At 42.3% G+C, this 17,090-nt stretch overlaps 1 protein-coding gene across 1 annotated transcript in view; it reads left to right on the plus strand.

Moving 5' to 3' along the window:
• HDLBP (high density lipoprotein binding protein) overlaps positions 1 to 17,090 on the plus strand; it is a 131,067-nt gene that overhangs the window by 80,490 nt on the left and 33,487 nt on the right. Inside the window, 14 exon segments of the mRNA XM_053709899.1 lie at positions 14,511 to 14,571; positions 14,649 to 14,793; positions 14,946 to 15,161; positions 15,256 to 15,308; positions 15,311 to 15,358; positions 15,361 to 15,423; positions 15,425 to 15,466; positions 15,468 to 15,485; positions 15,704 to 15,742; positions 15,744 to 15,922; positions 16,233 to 16,287; positions 16,289 to 16,361; positions 16,364 to 16,378; positions 16,478 to 16,627. Coding sequence (XP_053565874.1) covers positions 14,511 to 14,571; positions 14,649 to 14,793; positions 14,946 to 15,161; positions 15,256 to 15,308; positions 15,311 to 15,358; positions 15,361 to 15,423; positions 15,425 to 15,466; positions 15,468 to 15,485; positions 15,704 to 15,742; positions 15,744 to 15,922; positions 16,233 to 16,287; positions 16,289 to 16,361; positions 16,364 to 16,378; positions 16,478 to 16,627 — 1,157 coding nt within the window.

The raw sequence follows: 17,090 nt of genomic DNA on the forward strand, positions 1-17,090 counted from the left end.
TCTGAATAGAGCATGTGATCTAGAATAGGCTGCTCAGAAACCTTTATCTGTTCTCATCTGAACACACAAGCATGTTTGATCATATTTTTATACCTTGGATGTAAATTTGCAGATTTATGTCCTAGACGGTACACATTAATAAGAATGTTGGACAAATGTAAAAAATTTACCAGTACTGATTGTATCACCTTTTGTACATGTTTGGAATGGAAAGTTTTAATATCTCTGCTTTACAAACATTTCCTTTGAATAAAGGTTTGGTTAAAGGCTAAAGTTTTGTGTAAGTGGGGTGCTTGGTTCCAGTTAAAAGGACAGTACTCAAGAATTTTTATTGTTTAAAAAGATAGTCAAATTCATTCAGATTTTAGGCAGCCTTCAAGGGCTTAGAAATTAGTGTATGCGCCCATCTAGGTTTAGCATTCAACTAAGAATACCAATAGAACAAAGCAAACTTGACAAAAGTGAATTGGAAAGTTTTTTTTGTTTAAAATTGCATGCCCCATCATAATCATGAACGTTTAATTTGGACTAGACTGTCACATTTGAAACCCTTAGTGACCACAGCACTTTTAAATTTTCCTATTTGGGACCAGGGCTATTTTTTTACATTTCTGCAGGGTTTGTGTTTAGCTGTTATTTTTCTCTTACACATTTACTGTACCCACACATTATATACAGTTTTTCTCGCCATTAAATGGACTTTCTAAAGATTATTATTTTCATCATATCTTATAATTTACTATAAAAAATTTTTATAAAATATGATGTGTTACACATCTACAACCATAAAAAAACACCCATGCTAAATTTCTAAATTTTGTTCTGAGTTTAGAAATACCCAATGTTTACATGATCTTTTTTTTTTTTTTTTTTTTTTGCAAGTTATAGGGCATTAAGTACAAGTATCACTTTGTCATTTCCAAACCATTTTTTTTTCTTCTTCAAAAATAGCAATGGTTACATTAGAACACTATCTGTCAGGAATCCCTGTGTTCTGTCTAACTCTAATGTGACGTCACTTCCAGTGACTCTATATTTTCATATTTTCACTATCCTTTTTTTTTTTGCCTGTATTGGGGGGCGCACCGCCGATCCTCTGGCATACACCCCACGTAAACCTTGGAGAATGAGGTTTAAAAGGGGGGCTTTGCCCCCCCCCCCCTTGAACCCCCCTCAGGTGGAGGCAAAATAGATAGTGAAGATAGGCGATTACAGTGCCCATCTGATTAGTTGTGTATCCTGTCACTCACTGAGACACGGACCAATCAGATGTCTGTAATCAAGTGACGTCAGATTGGAGTTTTTGATGTGTTGGCGTCCTAGATAGAACACTTGAATAACCCTTAAAGGGACACTGAACGAATTTTTTTTTTTATTATTCAGTGATTCAGATAGAGCATGCAATTTTAAGCAACTTTCTAATTTACTATTCTCAATTTTTCTTCACTTGCTATCTTTATTTGAAAAAGGCATTTAAGCTTCTTTTTTTTCTTTTTTTTTTACGTTCAGAACTCTAGACAGCACTTTTTTATTGGGGGATGATTTTATCCACCAATCGGCAAGGACAACCCAGGTTGTTCACCAAAAATGGGCCGGCATCTAAACTTACTTTCTTGCATTTCAAATAAAGATACCAAGAGAATGAAGAAAATTTGATAATAGGAGTAGATTAGAAAGTTGCTTAAAATTGCATGCTCTATCTGAATCACGAAAGAAAATTTTTGGGTTCAGTGTCCCTTAAATATCCCAAAGCACTGATCTAGACCCATTTTCGTATATTTCATGCCACCATTTCGCCTCCAAATGCGATCAAATAAAAAAAATCACTTTTTCAGCAACTCTTCCTTCCTAAGATTGGGAGAGTCCACGGCTTCAATTCCTTACTGTTGGGAAATACAGCACCTAGCCACCAGGAGGAGGCAAAGACACACCAGCCAAATGATTAAATATCCCTCCCACTTCCTCATAACCCCAGTCATTCTTTGCCTTTCGTCACGTTACAAGGTGGCAGAAGATTCGGAGAGTCGTGAAAAAGGGTATCTGCCCTTCGAGATAGGACTGGAGTTTTAAGTAGTCATGTCAACCTTTCAGTGAGTATTGATGAAAGTTAGCCTGGAGATAGAGGGAAAGTTTTTCTGCAAAACCATCCAGACTACTGCTAACAGCTCCTAAGCAATCAGTGTTGACGAGTTTCACTGCCTGCTTTCTCTCACTCAAGTCCATGTCAGGAGCGCTGCTTTAAGACTCACACTTTAGAGGCTATGTTCTGTTCCACAGCATGGATCCTGGAGGTAAATCTTTCAATTTTTACACATGAAACGCTATAACAGGGTCACAGTGTGGGCTCCTTGATAGGATCCAGGGTTAATATCCTCTGAAGGGGGTTTATTGAACTGTTGGGGTTAATTAATCAGTGTATTTACATGCTGCTTTGTGTGATTTTTTTTTTTTTCCCCCCTGGACTAAGACGTTTTTTGGCTGGAACAAACAGGTTTCACTTAAGTTTCCCTTTAGTTTTTGAAAGTGTTGCACAGCTCCTATTACTTGCTGTACTTGTAATAACAGGGAAAGTACTGTTACCGGGTGTGGTCTATGTTCATTTCCTCTATTCCGGCTGAGACTTGAACCTGAGGAGAGCGTTTCCTCTTAACTGTCTGGGTCTAGGAGGTGGTGAGTCCCCAGCCATTGGGAGTATAAAGGTGCAATTTTCTATAATAAAGTTTGTGTCCTGTGGGTGTAACCTGAGCTATGGAGGACTTTGATATGTTAAAAGGTACTCTTTCTGTACTAAATACCTGTTTTATATTGTGATGAGGCCGTAGTTTTCCCGCCCACTCAATATGTTCCACATGCCTTAACACGGTTCTAAAGTCTAAGAAGGCAGACAAGCCTGCTAAGGTTCTTAGTCCGTCTGCGCTGTCTACCTCTCAGGACTCTGCGTCCTGTGAGATTACTACCCTTGCTACATTAACCACTCCACATGCAGTTCCCCGTAGCACATATATGCCTCCATCTGGAGGGGACCTTCTTTCTATGGACTTTGCAGTGCAGTTACAAACGGCGGTGTCTGCGACCCTCAGTGCATTACCTCGCTCTAACAAACACAAGAGAAAGGTTAAACATAGCTCTCTTGACCCAAAGCCATCTAAATATTTATCTGATTTAGCTATTATGTTCCAGTTATCCGATGAGGAGTTAAACACTAAGGACTCAGAAATTTCACCCTCAAAAGCTACAGAGTTTAAGCCTTCTGCTGCAGAGGAACAGTCCATTTTTAGATTTAAAATTGAGTACTTGCGTTTTTTATTAAAGGAGGTTCTGTCTACGTTTTTTCAGGCAGCGTGGCCTCTGCAACCTCTATGATACCTAAATTAGGCAGAATTTACGAAGAGTAAAGTTCCTTTGACTTTTCCTGTGCCGGTTAAGATGGCGAACATGATTAAGAATGAATGGGAAAGAATTTGTTGTATCTTTTCCCCCTCGCCTACTTTTTAAAGGGTTGGTCCCGGACTCTCAACTGGATTTGTGGGGCTCCATTCCTAAGGTGGATGGTGCTATCTCTACGCTTGCTAAATGTACTACTATACCTCTTGAGGATAGCTCTTCATTTAGAGAGCCGATGGATAAGAAAATTAAACCTTTCTGAGAACATATTTTAACATAGTTTTTTGTTTCAACTGGCGGTTGCCGGAGCGGCTACCTACTGCTGACTTTGTCGGAACTCATTGAGGTGGAGTCTCCCCTCGAGGATATTAAAGACCGAATTAAGCTCTGAGAATTGCTAATTCTTTTATCTGGACTCCATTATTTCTACGGTTACCAGAGGCAAGGGTGCCTTCCTATCGCAAGATAAGAACAAGTCTAAGGGACGACAATCTTCTAATTTTCGTTCTAACAAATCCCAACGACAACAATCCTCCAAGCCCGAGCAACCCAAGAGTTCTTGGAAGCCAGCTCAGTCCTGGGATAAATCCAGGCAGAATAAGAAGCCCGCCGAAAACAAATCTGCATGAAGGGGCGGCCCCTGATCAGAGATCGGATCGTGTAGGGGGCAGACTGTCTCTTTTCAGACGCCTGGTTCAAGGACGTCTTGGAGGTAGTATCTCAGGGATACAAGAGAGGCTTCAAATCTTATCCGCCAAGGCGCAAATTCCTTCTCTCGAATCGGTCTACCAGATCAGAAAAGAGGGATGCCATTCTAGGGTGCGTTCGGGATCTATCCTCCTCAGGAGTTGTTGTCCTGGTGCCTATCTAAAAAAAAGGTTTTGTGTTTTATTCAAACCTTTTCGTGGTCCCAAAGGGAGGGAACTTTCCGCCCAATTCTGGACGTTAAGTGCTTAAACAAATTTCTCAGTCCCTTCAAGATGGAGAAGATAAGGTCCGTCCTTCCTTTAATTCAGGAAGGCCAGTTTATGATCACTACAGATCTGAAGGACGCTTACCTTCATGTTCTAATCCACTGGAAACACTTTCAGTTCCTGAGGTTTGCATTCCTGGACCAGCACTTCCAATACATTGCCCTTCCGTTTGGCCTAGCTACTGCTCCAAGAATCTTTACGAAGGTTCTGGGGGCTCTTCTAACAGTTGCAACAACTCAGGTTATTGCAGTATCCCCATCCTTTCGTTTTTTGGAAGAATTCTCACCAGAGTCCCTTCTCAGTCTTCTTCGATCACATGGAAAAGTGTTCTCTTATCCCAAGTACCATGGTGGAATTCCTGGGTACTATAATAGACTCCATATCCATGAGGATATTTCTAACAGACCAGAGACGTTGCAAGCTAACTTCAGTTCAGTTCAGTTTTGCCCTCTGGAACTCCTTGAGTCCCTCTGTGGCTGTGTATGGAGGTGACTGGTCTCATGGTGTCCTGCATGGACATCATTCATTTTGCCAGGTTCAGTCTCAGACATTTACAACTGTGCATGCTGAAGCAGTGGAACAGTGATCATTCAGATCTGTCTCAAAAGATTGTATTAGACAGCTGGACGAGAGAATCGCTCTGGCAAGATCTGTCCCGACGAACATGCTTCAGACCATCCTGGGAGATTGTGACTACGGACGCAAGCCTATCAGGATGGGGAGCTGTTTGGGGTGCCAGGAAGGCACAGGGGTTGTGGACTCAGGAGAAGTCATCCCTCCCGATCAATATTTTGGAACTACGGGCAATCTTGAAGGCTTGGCCACTTCTGGGTTCGTCCCAGTTTGATTTTAATCAGACATATAACCTTGGTGGCTTACATTAACCATCAAGGAGGAACCTGAAGTTGGCGATGAAGGAAGTATCTCAGATTCTGGAGTGGGCAGAGGCCCACAGCTGTTCACTGTCAGCGATCCACATTCCGGGTTTGGACAACTGGGATGCAGATTTTCTCAGCAGGCAAGCCTTCCATCCAAGGGAATGGTCTCTCCATCCTGAGGTGTTTGTAGAGATATGCAGCAAGTGGGGGACGCTGGAGATACATCTCATGGCATCCTGTCTTAATACCAAGCTACCCAAGTACGGGTCGAGGGATCCCCAAACAGATCTAATAGATGCCCTAGCAGTGCCCTGGAGTTTCAAACTTATATATTTTTCCTCTATTGCCGCTTCTTTGAGTGGTGGCCCGCATCAAGCAGGAGCGGGTATCCATAATCCTGATTGCTCCATAGTGGCCGTGAAGGATGTGGTCCGCTGATCTAGTTAGGATGTCTTCATCTCCTCCGTGGAAGATATCTTGTTGCTGAGACCTGCTGATACAAGGTCTATTTGTTAATAAAAATCTAGATTCTGATGCCGACTGCGTGAAGATTGAACGTTTAGTCTTAGCCAAGAGAGGTTTCTCTGAGTGTCATTGATACACTTTTTTTTTTTTTTTCATGCTTGTAAACCAGTTACCAGTTACTTGGCTTATCTACCACAAGGTCTGGAGGACCTACTCATTCTGGTGTGAAGAGCATGGTTTTTCCTGGCACAGAGTTAAAGTTGCCAGAATCTTATCTTTTCTCCAGCTGGAGAAGGTTCTTTCTGCTAGTTCCCTGAGGGGACAGATTTTGGCCTTGTCTGTTTTATTGCTCAAGAGACTGGCTGAGCTTCCAAATGTTAGGATCAGACCTGTGCTTAGATCTGGGGCTCCTCCTTGGAGCCTAAATCTTGTTCTTTGGGTTTTGCAGCAGGTTTTGTTCTTGAGCCTCTGCGTTCCGTTGACATTAAATAGTTATCTTGGACGGTTCTCTTTATTGGCTATTGCCTCTGCACACCGAGTTTCTGAGATCTCTGCTTTGCAATGTGAGCCCCCTATCTCTGTTTTTTTTTTTTTTTTTTTTTCATGCAGGTAAGGCAGTTTTACATACTAAATTAGGGTTTCTTCCTAAGGTTGTGTCAGATCGCAACATCAATCAGGAGATTGTGGTTCCTTCCTTGTGTCCTAATCCTCCATCAAAGGAACGCTTACTTCACAATTTGGATGTGGTTCGTCCCTTGAAGTTCTATCTTCAGGCTACTAAGGAGTTTAGACAATCTTCCTCGGGGAAGCGTAAGGGGCAGAATGCTACTTCGACTTCCCTATCTTTTTGGTTCAGGAGTGTCATCCATTTAGATTACAAGACAGCAGGACATAGGCCTGAGAGGATAACAGCTCATTCCACTAGAGCAGTGGCTTCCTCTTGGGCCTTTAAGAACGAGGCCTCTATCGATCAGATTTGTAAGGCGGCTACCTGGTCCTCCTTACATACTTTTTGAAAATTTTACAAGTTGGATGTTTTTGCTTCGGCTGAAGCAGTTTTCAGGAGAAAAATTTACCAGGCTGTGATGCCCTCGGAATAGGGTCTGTCTCTTCCTTTTTGTTCCCTCCCGTTAGTCATTCAGGGTCCTTTGGATTTTTCCGGCTAGGGAGAGTCAACGCCCGCCGCAATTTTTCTTGCCTTTGGGCGGTACCCCTATTTATTTTTTTATTCTGCCACCATTTATACCCTAATGTTTCTCCTACCTTTCCTTGCTCCCTCGGCAGAATGACTGGGGTAATGAAGTGGGAGGGATGTTTAAGCCTTTGGATGGGGCGTCTTTGCCTCCTTCTGGTGGCCAGGTGTTGCATTTCCCAACAGTAAGAAATGAAGCTGTGGACTCTCCTTATCCGGAAGGAAAGGAATTTATCTGTTAAGTATAAACTCTTTTTCACGAACTTTAGGTTTCTCACTGAAATTATTTACAAACCGTTTGTGCAATAGTTGCACACATGGTTGTAAATGATTCTCTGGGATCGCCTTTGTTCAGAAATGGCAGACATATATGGATTTGGCATTGGTTTTTGGTAATTAGGCCGCTAAATGCCTTTGCGCACCACACACAATTATTGTGCCCAGCAGTGAAGGGGTTAATTAGGGAGCTTGTAGGGTTAATTTTCTCTTTAGTGTAGAGATCAGCCTCCCACCTGACACATCCCATCCCCCTGTTCTCTTCCTGACCCCTCTCAAACCGCTCTTTTCCCTCGCCGCCCCCCCCCCAAATTGTCCCCGCCATCTTAATAGGAGTAAATTATAAAGTTGCTTAAAATTTCATGCTCTATCTGAATCATGAAAAATCATAAGTTAAATTTTGACTAGACTTTTCCTTTAATATACAGTAGTTGTCACTAAGATCGCAAATATGGAGCAATTAGAGACTTTATGTAAACGATGAAAGAAAAGAATAGTTACTCCTGCTAAAGATTCATCCTTTACAGTTATGTAGAAAGTAGATGTTTCTTTTACAAGATACGATGAGTCCACGGATTTCATCCTTATTGGATATCGCCTCCTGGTCAACAGGAGGAGGCAAAGAGCACCACATCAGAGCTGTATATATAGCTCCTCCCACTCCAGTCATTCTCTTTGCCTGTCTTAGTAATAGGAAAGAGGTAAAGTGAGGTGTTTAGTTTCTTCAATCAAGAGTTTTTTTTTTTTTTTTAGTTTTTTTTTTTTTTTTTTAAATGGTGCCAGTGAGTACTATTTATTACAAGGTGTAGCCAGGACCTGGTCAGCCTCTTGTTAGCAGAGCTACAGGTGGCTTTAAAGCATTGGAAACTGGTGGGATTAATTTCTCACTGCGCCTCCCATACTGTCTGCTGCCCTTCTCAATATGGTCTTAGCAATTCTAACGAAGGCCCTGTATGTCTCCACAGAATGACAAGAAGATACAGAAGACTTCTTCATTGCTGTGGGACGACTCATGCTGTTAATCAGCACCAAGGTATGTGCAGCTCTTTTTTCTGGGACAGCCTTAACTCGGGAATCACTGCAGCCTTTATTTCTGTGAACCCCTAATTTTACTCACGGCCTCCCTACAGGTGTTGTGGGGGTGGATAGATTGGGACATTCAGGACACATTTATGGGAATATGTGGGAGCGCATATGGACTTGGACTGACACTGGGGCTATTCATGTCTGACCCTAAAAGCAGAGCATGCCTCCGGTGTTTATGGATCCGGTGTGTGTATTACTGTCAGAGTACCGCATGGGTTTTGTACACCTAGAGAGCGCTTTTTCTCTGACAGAATCAAGCGTGGGTGAGAGTAGAGACCGCATGGCTTTTGCACTGCGATCGCAGAGACATACGGCTCACGGTTCTTGAGGGGAGACCCGATAACTGACGCGAGGAGTTAGTGAGCCCACGAAGGCGGAATTTTTCTCCCGCGCTCTGGTTGTTGCGCAGCTACATTCCGTAATACGCAGCGTGGTTGAGTGATAGGAGCTTCACGGTCTGCCAGGACCGCATGGTTTTATGTTATAGGAGCAAGCGGTCTTAGGCAGTGTATGAAAGCGGAGACAACTTCGAGGGGGCAGGTAGGCGCCTCAGCAGAGCTGTTGAGGCCGCAGAGGCATAGTTTAACGTTATGTTTTTTCAAAGTCATATTACTTGCTTTTTATTTTCCTCTCTTTGGTTTAATGTGATTTGTGTGTATCATCTGTCACTTTGATGGTTCATTTTTAAAGATACAGCTGCACACTTTATTCAGAGGTCTTTATTTAACATTGGTTGCAAGTCAAGACCAAGTCTGTTTTTATTTATGCTAACATGGATATGAATGTTGCATGTTCACTATGTTTGAATGCAAATGTTGAAAAATGTTTTTTGATACAGATTTAAATAAGGCGGATGCTTCTCAAGGTTCTAACGATGAGAATCAGAGTATGCTACATCTTTCTCACCAAGCATCTCAGTCCCTAATGCCTACCCAGACACAGTCCAGTACCTCTGCAGTTTCACCTGCATTTACTCTAAAGGACATAGCAGCTGTTATGTCCTCTACACTTTCTGAAGCGTTGTCTGCCTTCCCCGTACTGCAAGGCAAACGCAGAAGGAAGGACAACCTTGTGGCCAATACGACTTTGGATGCTTTAATAGCAAGGTCAAATATGCCTTTACAGGGATCAGAATTGGAGCCCTTATCTGAAGGTGAGCTTTCTGAATCGGATAGCGCCCTGCTACTGACGGATTCAGAAGTAATGGCTTTCCAGTTTAAATTGTAACACCTCCGCCTGTTAATGAAGGTTTTGATGACTCTGGACGACTGCGATTCAATCGTGGTTCCTCCAGAAAAATTGAGTAAGTTGGACAGATATCTAGAAGTCCCTTCTTATTCAGATGGTTTTTCCAGTTCCCAAGAGAACTTCGGAAATTATTGCTAAAGAATGGGAGAGACCAGGTATACCATTCTCTCCTCCTGTTTTCAGGAAGATGTATCCCATAGCGGATTTTATCAGGAATTCTTGGCAGACGGTTCCTAAGGTGGAAGGTGCGATTTCCACTTTGGCTAAACGAACTACTATCCCTTTTGAGGATAGTTGTGCTTTTAAGGACCCTATGGATAAGAAACTAGAGGGTCTTCTTAAGAAACTTTATGTTAATCAAGGGTTGCTTTTACAACCAGCAGCCTGCATCGTCATGGTTACCACGGCGGCTGCTTATTGGTTTGATGCTCTGGAGGAATCTCTTAAAACAGACTCCTTTGGAGAAGATACAGGACAGAATTAAAGCCCTTAAGCTGGCTAATTCTTTTGTGACTGACGCTTCTCTGCAAATTACTAAGTTGGCGGCTAAGAGCTCAGGATTTTCCATCTTAGCACGTAGGGCCTTATGGCTGAAGTCCTGGTCTGCCAACGTGTCATCCAAAACTAAGCTTTTGGCTATCCCTTACAAGGGAAAGACCTTGTTTGGTCCTGACTCGAAAGAAATTATTTCTGATATCACGGGAGGTAAGGGTCACCTCCTCCCTCAGGATAAGAAATCAAATCACAGGGGTCGACAGAGTAATTTTCGTTCCTTTCGAAATTTCAAGGGAACCCCCTCTTCCCCTTCCACTAAGCAGGAGGGGGGCTATTCTCAACCCAAGTCCACGTGGAGGCCCAACCAGGCTTGGAACAAGGGCAAACAACCCAAAAAAAAACGTTGCTGCCACGAAGTCAGCATGAAGGGACGGCCCCTGATCCGGGACCAGATCTAGTGGGGGGCAGACTATCATTTTTCGTCCAGGCTTGGATATGAGACGTTCAAGATCCTTGGGCCATAGATATAGTATCTCAGGGATACAAACTGGAGTTCAGAAATTCTTCCCCCAGAGGAAGATTCCTTCTTTCTCGATTGTCTGTAGACCAGATAAAGAGAGAGGCGTTCTTAAGCTGTGTAAGACCTATCCTCCATGGGAGTAATTTGTCCCGTTCCAATTCAGGAACGGGGACAGGGATTTTATTCAAATCTGTTTAGTTCCCAAAAAAGAGAGAACTTTCAGACCTATCTTAGAACTCAAGAGTCTAAACAAGTTTCTCAGAGTCCCATCTTCCATTGATCCAGGAGGGTCAATTTATGACTACCGTGGATCTAAAGTATATATATCTTCATGTTCCTATCCAGAGATAATCACAAGTTCCTGAGGTTTGCCTTTCTGGACTAACATTTTCAGTTCGTGGCTCTTCCTTTTGGTCTGGCCACGGCACCCAGAATTTTCACAAAGGTTCTGGGGTCTCTGCTAGCGGTTCTGAGACAGCGGGGCATTGCAGTGGCGCCTTATCTGGACATTATTCTGATCCAGGTGTCTTATCAGCTAGCAAAGTCTCATACCGACATTGTTCTGTCCTTATTGAGGACTCATAGGTGGAACGTAAATCTGGAGAAGAGTTCTCTAGTTCCACAGACTGGTTCCTTTCTTGGGAACTCTAATCGACTCTCTATCCACTAAAATATTTTTGCCGGAGGTCAGAAAATTAAAGGTTCTGAACACATGCCGAGCCCTTCAGACCAATCCCCGGCCGTCAGTGGCTCAGTGCATGGAGGTAATTGGATTGATGGTGGTGGCAATGGACATCATTCCATTTGCTCGGTTTCATCTCAGGCCTCTGCAATTGAACATGCTCAGACAGTGGAATGGAGATTATACAAATTTGTCTCCTCAAATACATCTGGATCAGGAGACAAGGGACTCTCTTATATGGTGGTTGTCGCTGGATCATCTATCCCCAGGGGACATGCTTTCGCAGACCCTCATGGGTGTTAGTGACAACGGATGCCAGCCTGTTAGAATGGGGAGCAGTCTGGAATTCCCTAAGGGCTCAGTCGGTCTGGACTCAGGCGGAGTCTCTCCTTCCCATCAATACCCTAGAGTTGAGAGCAATATTCAATGCTATTCAGGCTTGGCCTCAGTTGGCTTCGGCCCAATTCATCAGATTTCAGTCGGACAACATAACTACGGTGGCTTACATCAATCAGGGGGGAACAAGAAGTTCCTTAGCGATGACAGAAGTAGCCAGGATAATACAGTGGGCGGAGTCTCTCTTGCCATCTGTCCACGATCCACATCCCAGGGGTGGAAAGCTGGGAAGCAGATTTTCTGAGCAGACAGACATTCCATCCGGGAGAGTGGGAACTCCATCCGGAGGTATTTGCTGACCTAATTCTCAGATGGGGCAGACCAGAGTTGGATCTCATGGCATCTCGACAGAATTCCAAGCTTCCGAGATACGGGTCCCGGTCCATGGATCCCCAGGCCGAGCTGATGGATGCCTTGTCAGTACCTTGGTCCTTCAGCCTAGCTTATGTGTTTCCTCCATTTGCTCTCCTTCCCCGGGTGATTGCTAGAGTCAAACAGGAGAGGGCATCGGTGATACTCATCGCTTATGCGTGGCCTCGCAGGACTTTGTATGCCGATCTGGTGGACATGTCATCCCAGCCCCCGTGGAAGCTTCCATTGAGGAAAGCCCTTCTCATTCAGGGACCCTTCCATCATCCGAATCTAGTTTCTCTGCAGCTAACTTCTTGGAGATTGAACGCTTAATTTATCTAAGCAAGGGTTTTCTGATTCGGTCATAGATACCATGATTCAGGCACGTAAGCCTGTTACTAGAAAGCTAAAATAACAAACAAAAAACAGATGCGCCACATGGCCCAATATTGCAGGTTCCAGAGGATGATCTATATGATAATTTATTGCACTCACATGTATTAAAGCCACCCCAAGAGGTGCAATTGACACAGTCTGGGGATCTATAACAGTCACCCAGCAGACCGACCTCCCGATTTGATACAGGGTCTGTATAAGATATAAAGCACAAAAAAGCCTATATGCCTAGTATTGTATGGCAAGGGTAATATCACACCAGTAGGATATAAAGTTTAGACTCACATTTGGTGAAGCATCTCCAATGATGCTATAGAGGTAGGCTGGGATCAATTCAGTCACCCAACAGACTTAATACTATGGCATACAGCAATCCTCTTTGCTTGTCTGTTGGTCAGTAGTTGGTCATTCAAACTCCTAGAGCGTGCTAGGGAGCCACACTAATCTGACACTTTATTCCAGGGCTTGTGTTACGTGGAGGATTAATGTGGCTGGATCCAGGAGTCTGCACTAAAGGAGAAGGTTCACCTGTTTCTCATCCTGGTAATCCTAACAAGTGTGCCTTGTTAGTGAGTGATTGAGGACAGGAATAGGGAATCCTGGCTTTACATCCCAGGTCACCTGTCTATTTTTATTTTTATTATTTTTATTTGTTTTATTTTTCTTCTGTTACTAGAAAGATTTACCGTAACATATGGCGTAAATATCTTTATTGGTGCGAATCCAAGGGTTACTCATGGAGTAGGATTAGGATTCCCAGGATTTTTCTCTTTTCTCCAAGATTGATAGCAGAAATCTGTCCCTTTATGGAACTTGCTGACAACCTTTTCTCCATAGTCTATTTTGTTACACAAGTGTCTGGCAGATGTTCAATCTTTTTGTCAGGCTCTGACTAGAATCAGGCCTGTGTTTAGACCAATTGCTCCTCCTTGGAGTTTGAATTTAGTTCTTAATGTTCTTCAAGGGGTTCCGTTTGAACCTATGCATTCCATAGATATTAAGTTATTATCTTGGAAAGTTTTATTTTTGGTTGCTATTTCTTCTGCTCGAAGACTATCTGAGCTTTCAGCATTACAATGTGATTCTCCTTATCTTATTTTCCATTCTGATAAGGTGATGTTATGTACCAAACCTGGTTTCCTTCCTAAGGTTGTTTCTAATAAGAATATTAATCAGGAAATTGTTGTTCCTTCCTTGTGTCCTAATCCTTCTAAGAAGGAGCGGCTGTTACATAATTTGGACGTGGTCTGTGCCTTGAAGTTTTACTTACAGGCCACTAAGGATTTTCGTCAATCTTCCCTGTTTGTTCTGTTTTCTGGGAAGCGTAGGGGTCAGAAAGCTACGGCTACCTCTTTTTGGCTGAAGAGTATCATCTGTTTTGCATATGAGACTGCTGGACAGCAGCCTCTGATCGAATTGCGGCTCATTCCACTAGGGCTGTGGCTTCTCATGGCGTTCAAAAATGATGCTTCTGTTGAACAGATTTCTAAATTTTCCAAATTTTGATACTTTTGCCTCGTCCAGGTGTTTTTGGGAGAAAGTCTAAGTTCTTCAAGCAGTGGTTCCTTACGTTTAGGTTCCCTGTCTTGTCCCCCCCTTTCATCCTTAAGTAAGGTTGAAATCCGTGGACTCATCGTATCTTGTAAAGACAAGGAAATTTATGCTTACTTGATACATTTGTTTCTTATACGATACGTTGAGTCCACGGCTCACCCTGTTATAAGACAGGTCTTTATTTTGTTAAACTTCAGTCACCTCTGCACCTTGGCTTTTCTTTCTCTTCCTAACTTCGGTCGAATGACGAAGTGGGAGGGAAGGGAGGAGCTATATATACAGCTCTGCTGGATGGTGCCCTTTGACCGCCATCCCTGTTGACCCGGAGGCGATATCCCATAAGTAAGGATGAAATCTGTGGACTCATCGTATCGTAAAAAGAAACCAATTTATCAGGTAAGCATAAATTTCCTTTTTAAAAAAGATTTTTATATGTAAACATTACACTTAAATATGTACAGTTTTATTATTTAATGGTTCCTTTAGATAACCTCAATTTATTATATATATGTGAACTTCTAAATGGTGTGTGCCAGCATTTGATTACAATAGCATATTAATCTGATTTTTTTTTGTCCTTCCATGTGGGAAAACAGTTATACTATATCCGTAGCCGATTTTTTAAGCAGTTTCATAAGAACATATCGGGAAGGGAGGGTGCCAACATTAAAAAGGTTAATTGGCATGACTAGAATTTTTTTTTATTTCTATGCCTCTTAGCATTCTTATTGACTGTTATCTCCATTTTTAGATCCGTGAAGAATGTAACACTAAAATTGATCTGTCCTGCCGAGAACAGCAACTCAGAATGATTGTTATCACTGGAAAGAGGCCTAACTGTGAGGCTGCAAGGGACAGAATCCTGGCCATTCAGAAAGAACTGGAATCATTCTTATGCACCTAGAAACATATTCTGTAAAAGTTTAATTATGTTAGAAAATGTTCCATGTTCTAATTTTAGGTGTACAGTTGGAAATTCTGGTGCTACTCATGTGAAATAGATTAACCTTGTTAATAGTTTAAATATATTAATACTTTTCTTTCCTAGGCTACATCACAGAATTGGAAGTTAGTATTCCTTCCAAGTTGCACAACTCCTTATTGGTGGCTAAGGGACGTTTTATTCGCTCTATCATGGAGGAGTGTGGGGGAGTTCACATCCACTTCCCCAGCGAAGGCTCTGGCAGTGACACAGTGACTATCAGAGGACCAGCACAGGATGTAGAAAGAGCAAAGAAACAACTTCTACAGCTGCTGAGGAGAAGGTAAGATGCCTAGCTTTAGAGCTCCAATATATGTTTGTCATTGCTTGACTAGAAGTAAAACTAGATTATGAATATTTTTTTTTTTTTTATTACAGCAAATAAGAAGTTTCACTGCTGAACTGTTGGCTAAACCAGAATACCACAAGATTTCCTAATTGGTAAAGGGGGAGGTAACATCCGTAAGGTACGCGAACCTAGACAGGTGCTAGAATCATATTCCCTACTGCTGAAGACAAGGACCAACAGCTTATTACAATTGTGGGGCACAGAGGAAGCAGTAAAGGACGCTCAGAAAGAGCTAGAAGTTCCTTATCAAAAGCCTGGTAAGATTTGACTGATAAGCTTGTTCTTGGCAAATGGGATAATGTTGTCTAAGCAACATTATTTACATCAAGTTTTATCGAAGATTTGAAGCTTATTTACTTTAACTTTTCTTAGTTTTAACTTTGGCAATATGTTTGTTGTGATCCACTTTTTAGAAGTCGGTGTGTGTGGTTCCCCCCCCCCACCTCTTTTAAACGGTCTCTCATTCCAATTTCAGATAACATTGGTTGAGGATTTTATGTCTGTGGACCCAAAACAACCACCGTCACTTTGTGATTCGAAGGGGGCAAGTTCTTAGAGAAATTGCTGAGGAGTATGGTGGAGTTACTGTTAGCTTCCCTCGTTCAGGAGTGCAGAGTGACCGTGTTACACTTAAGGGAGCCAAGGAATGTGTAGAAGCTGCCAAGAAACGAATCCAGGATATTATTGATGATCTGGTAAGATGGTAGCTCTTTTTCTGTAAAGTTAGTAAGCCAATTAACCAGTGTCCAGTGGCCCTATGGATTTAGGCAAAAGGCTTCAACTTCACACTCTTCTTCTTTTTTTTTTTTTTTTCATGTTTACAATATTCCTTTTGCTTTATAACTCCACAGGCTTCATCTTACCAGAGAGAAGACTGTAGGTATTTTCTTTGGTATGTTCCTTCGGACGCTGTGGTGACATACTTATATGTAGTGTGAACCGACTCAGCCTCAACTCTTTCGCTTTTCTGATTGTGTTTTTTTTGTTTGTTTTTTTTTTTCTCCAGAAGCCCAGGTTACAATTGAGTGCATGATTCCCCAGAGATTCCATCGCTCTATTTATGGGTCCCAAAGGTTCTAGAATCCAGCAGATAGACACGGAACACGGAAGTGCAGATCAAATTCCTGATCGTGAGAGAATCCACAGACTGGTGAGGACATCAGTCTATTTAAATGCCTCTTAGTGGTTGGGGCACATTAACATTTCAAGCTTAGTGCTTACTTTTCTTCCCTCACTTCCAAACTTGTAGCTCTCAACACAGAGTCCCCAACACAAGAGAATGGAGAAGAGGGTGTTGAATCACAGGCAGCAGTTGACCCTGGCTCTCCAAAAAAAATGATGACATCATATAATCTCTGGGCGCAAAGAAAATGTGATGCAGCTTGTGAAGCTCTTAAGGGTGTGTGTAACCATAAAGCCTTTTTAATAGACTTCAACATTCTTAGGTTACTGTAGGAAATTGAATGAAATGAAAACTGATATAGTTACAGCTAGTTACTTATTAATATGTGAAATATAAATATGGGGTTTGATGTTCTGTAGCTTTCATCTGAGATGTAAAATATCTTCACTATTAAAGGGCATCTAATTAAACAACTGGATGGCATACAGTTTTACCCACATGCAAAACCATTGCTCCTACTAAAATACAAAGTAGATGTGATTTTGATTTTCTGTTAACAAAACTAGCTTTTTGGAACATTATATTCTGCATTTCATCCAGTGACCATTGCAAGGGATAACATGTTTAAGATAGTTAAACATAAGAAAATGAGTGGGAGCTACTGACTTAAAGGGACATGAACCATTGCACCTCCCCCCCACCCACCCAGATTTCAGACAATACAAAGATTTCAATTTTC

The sequence above is a fragment of the Bombina bombina genome, chromosome 4 (genome assembly GCF_027579735.1).
Source record: "Bombina bombina isolate aBomBom1 chromosome 4, aBomBom1.pri, whole genome shotgun sequence".
Lineage (NCBI taxonomy): Eukaryota > Metazoa > Chordata > Amphibia > Anura > Bombinatoridae > Bombina > Bombina bombina.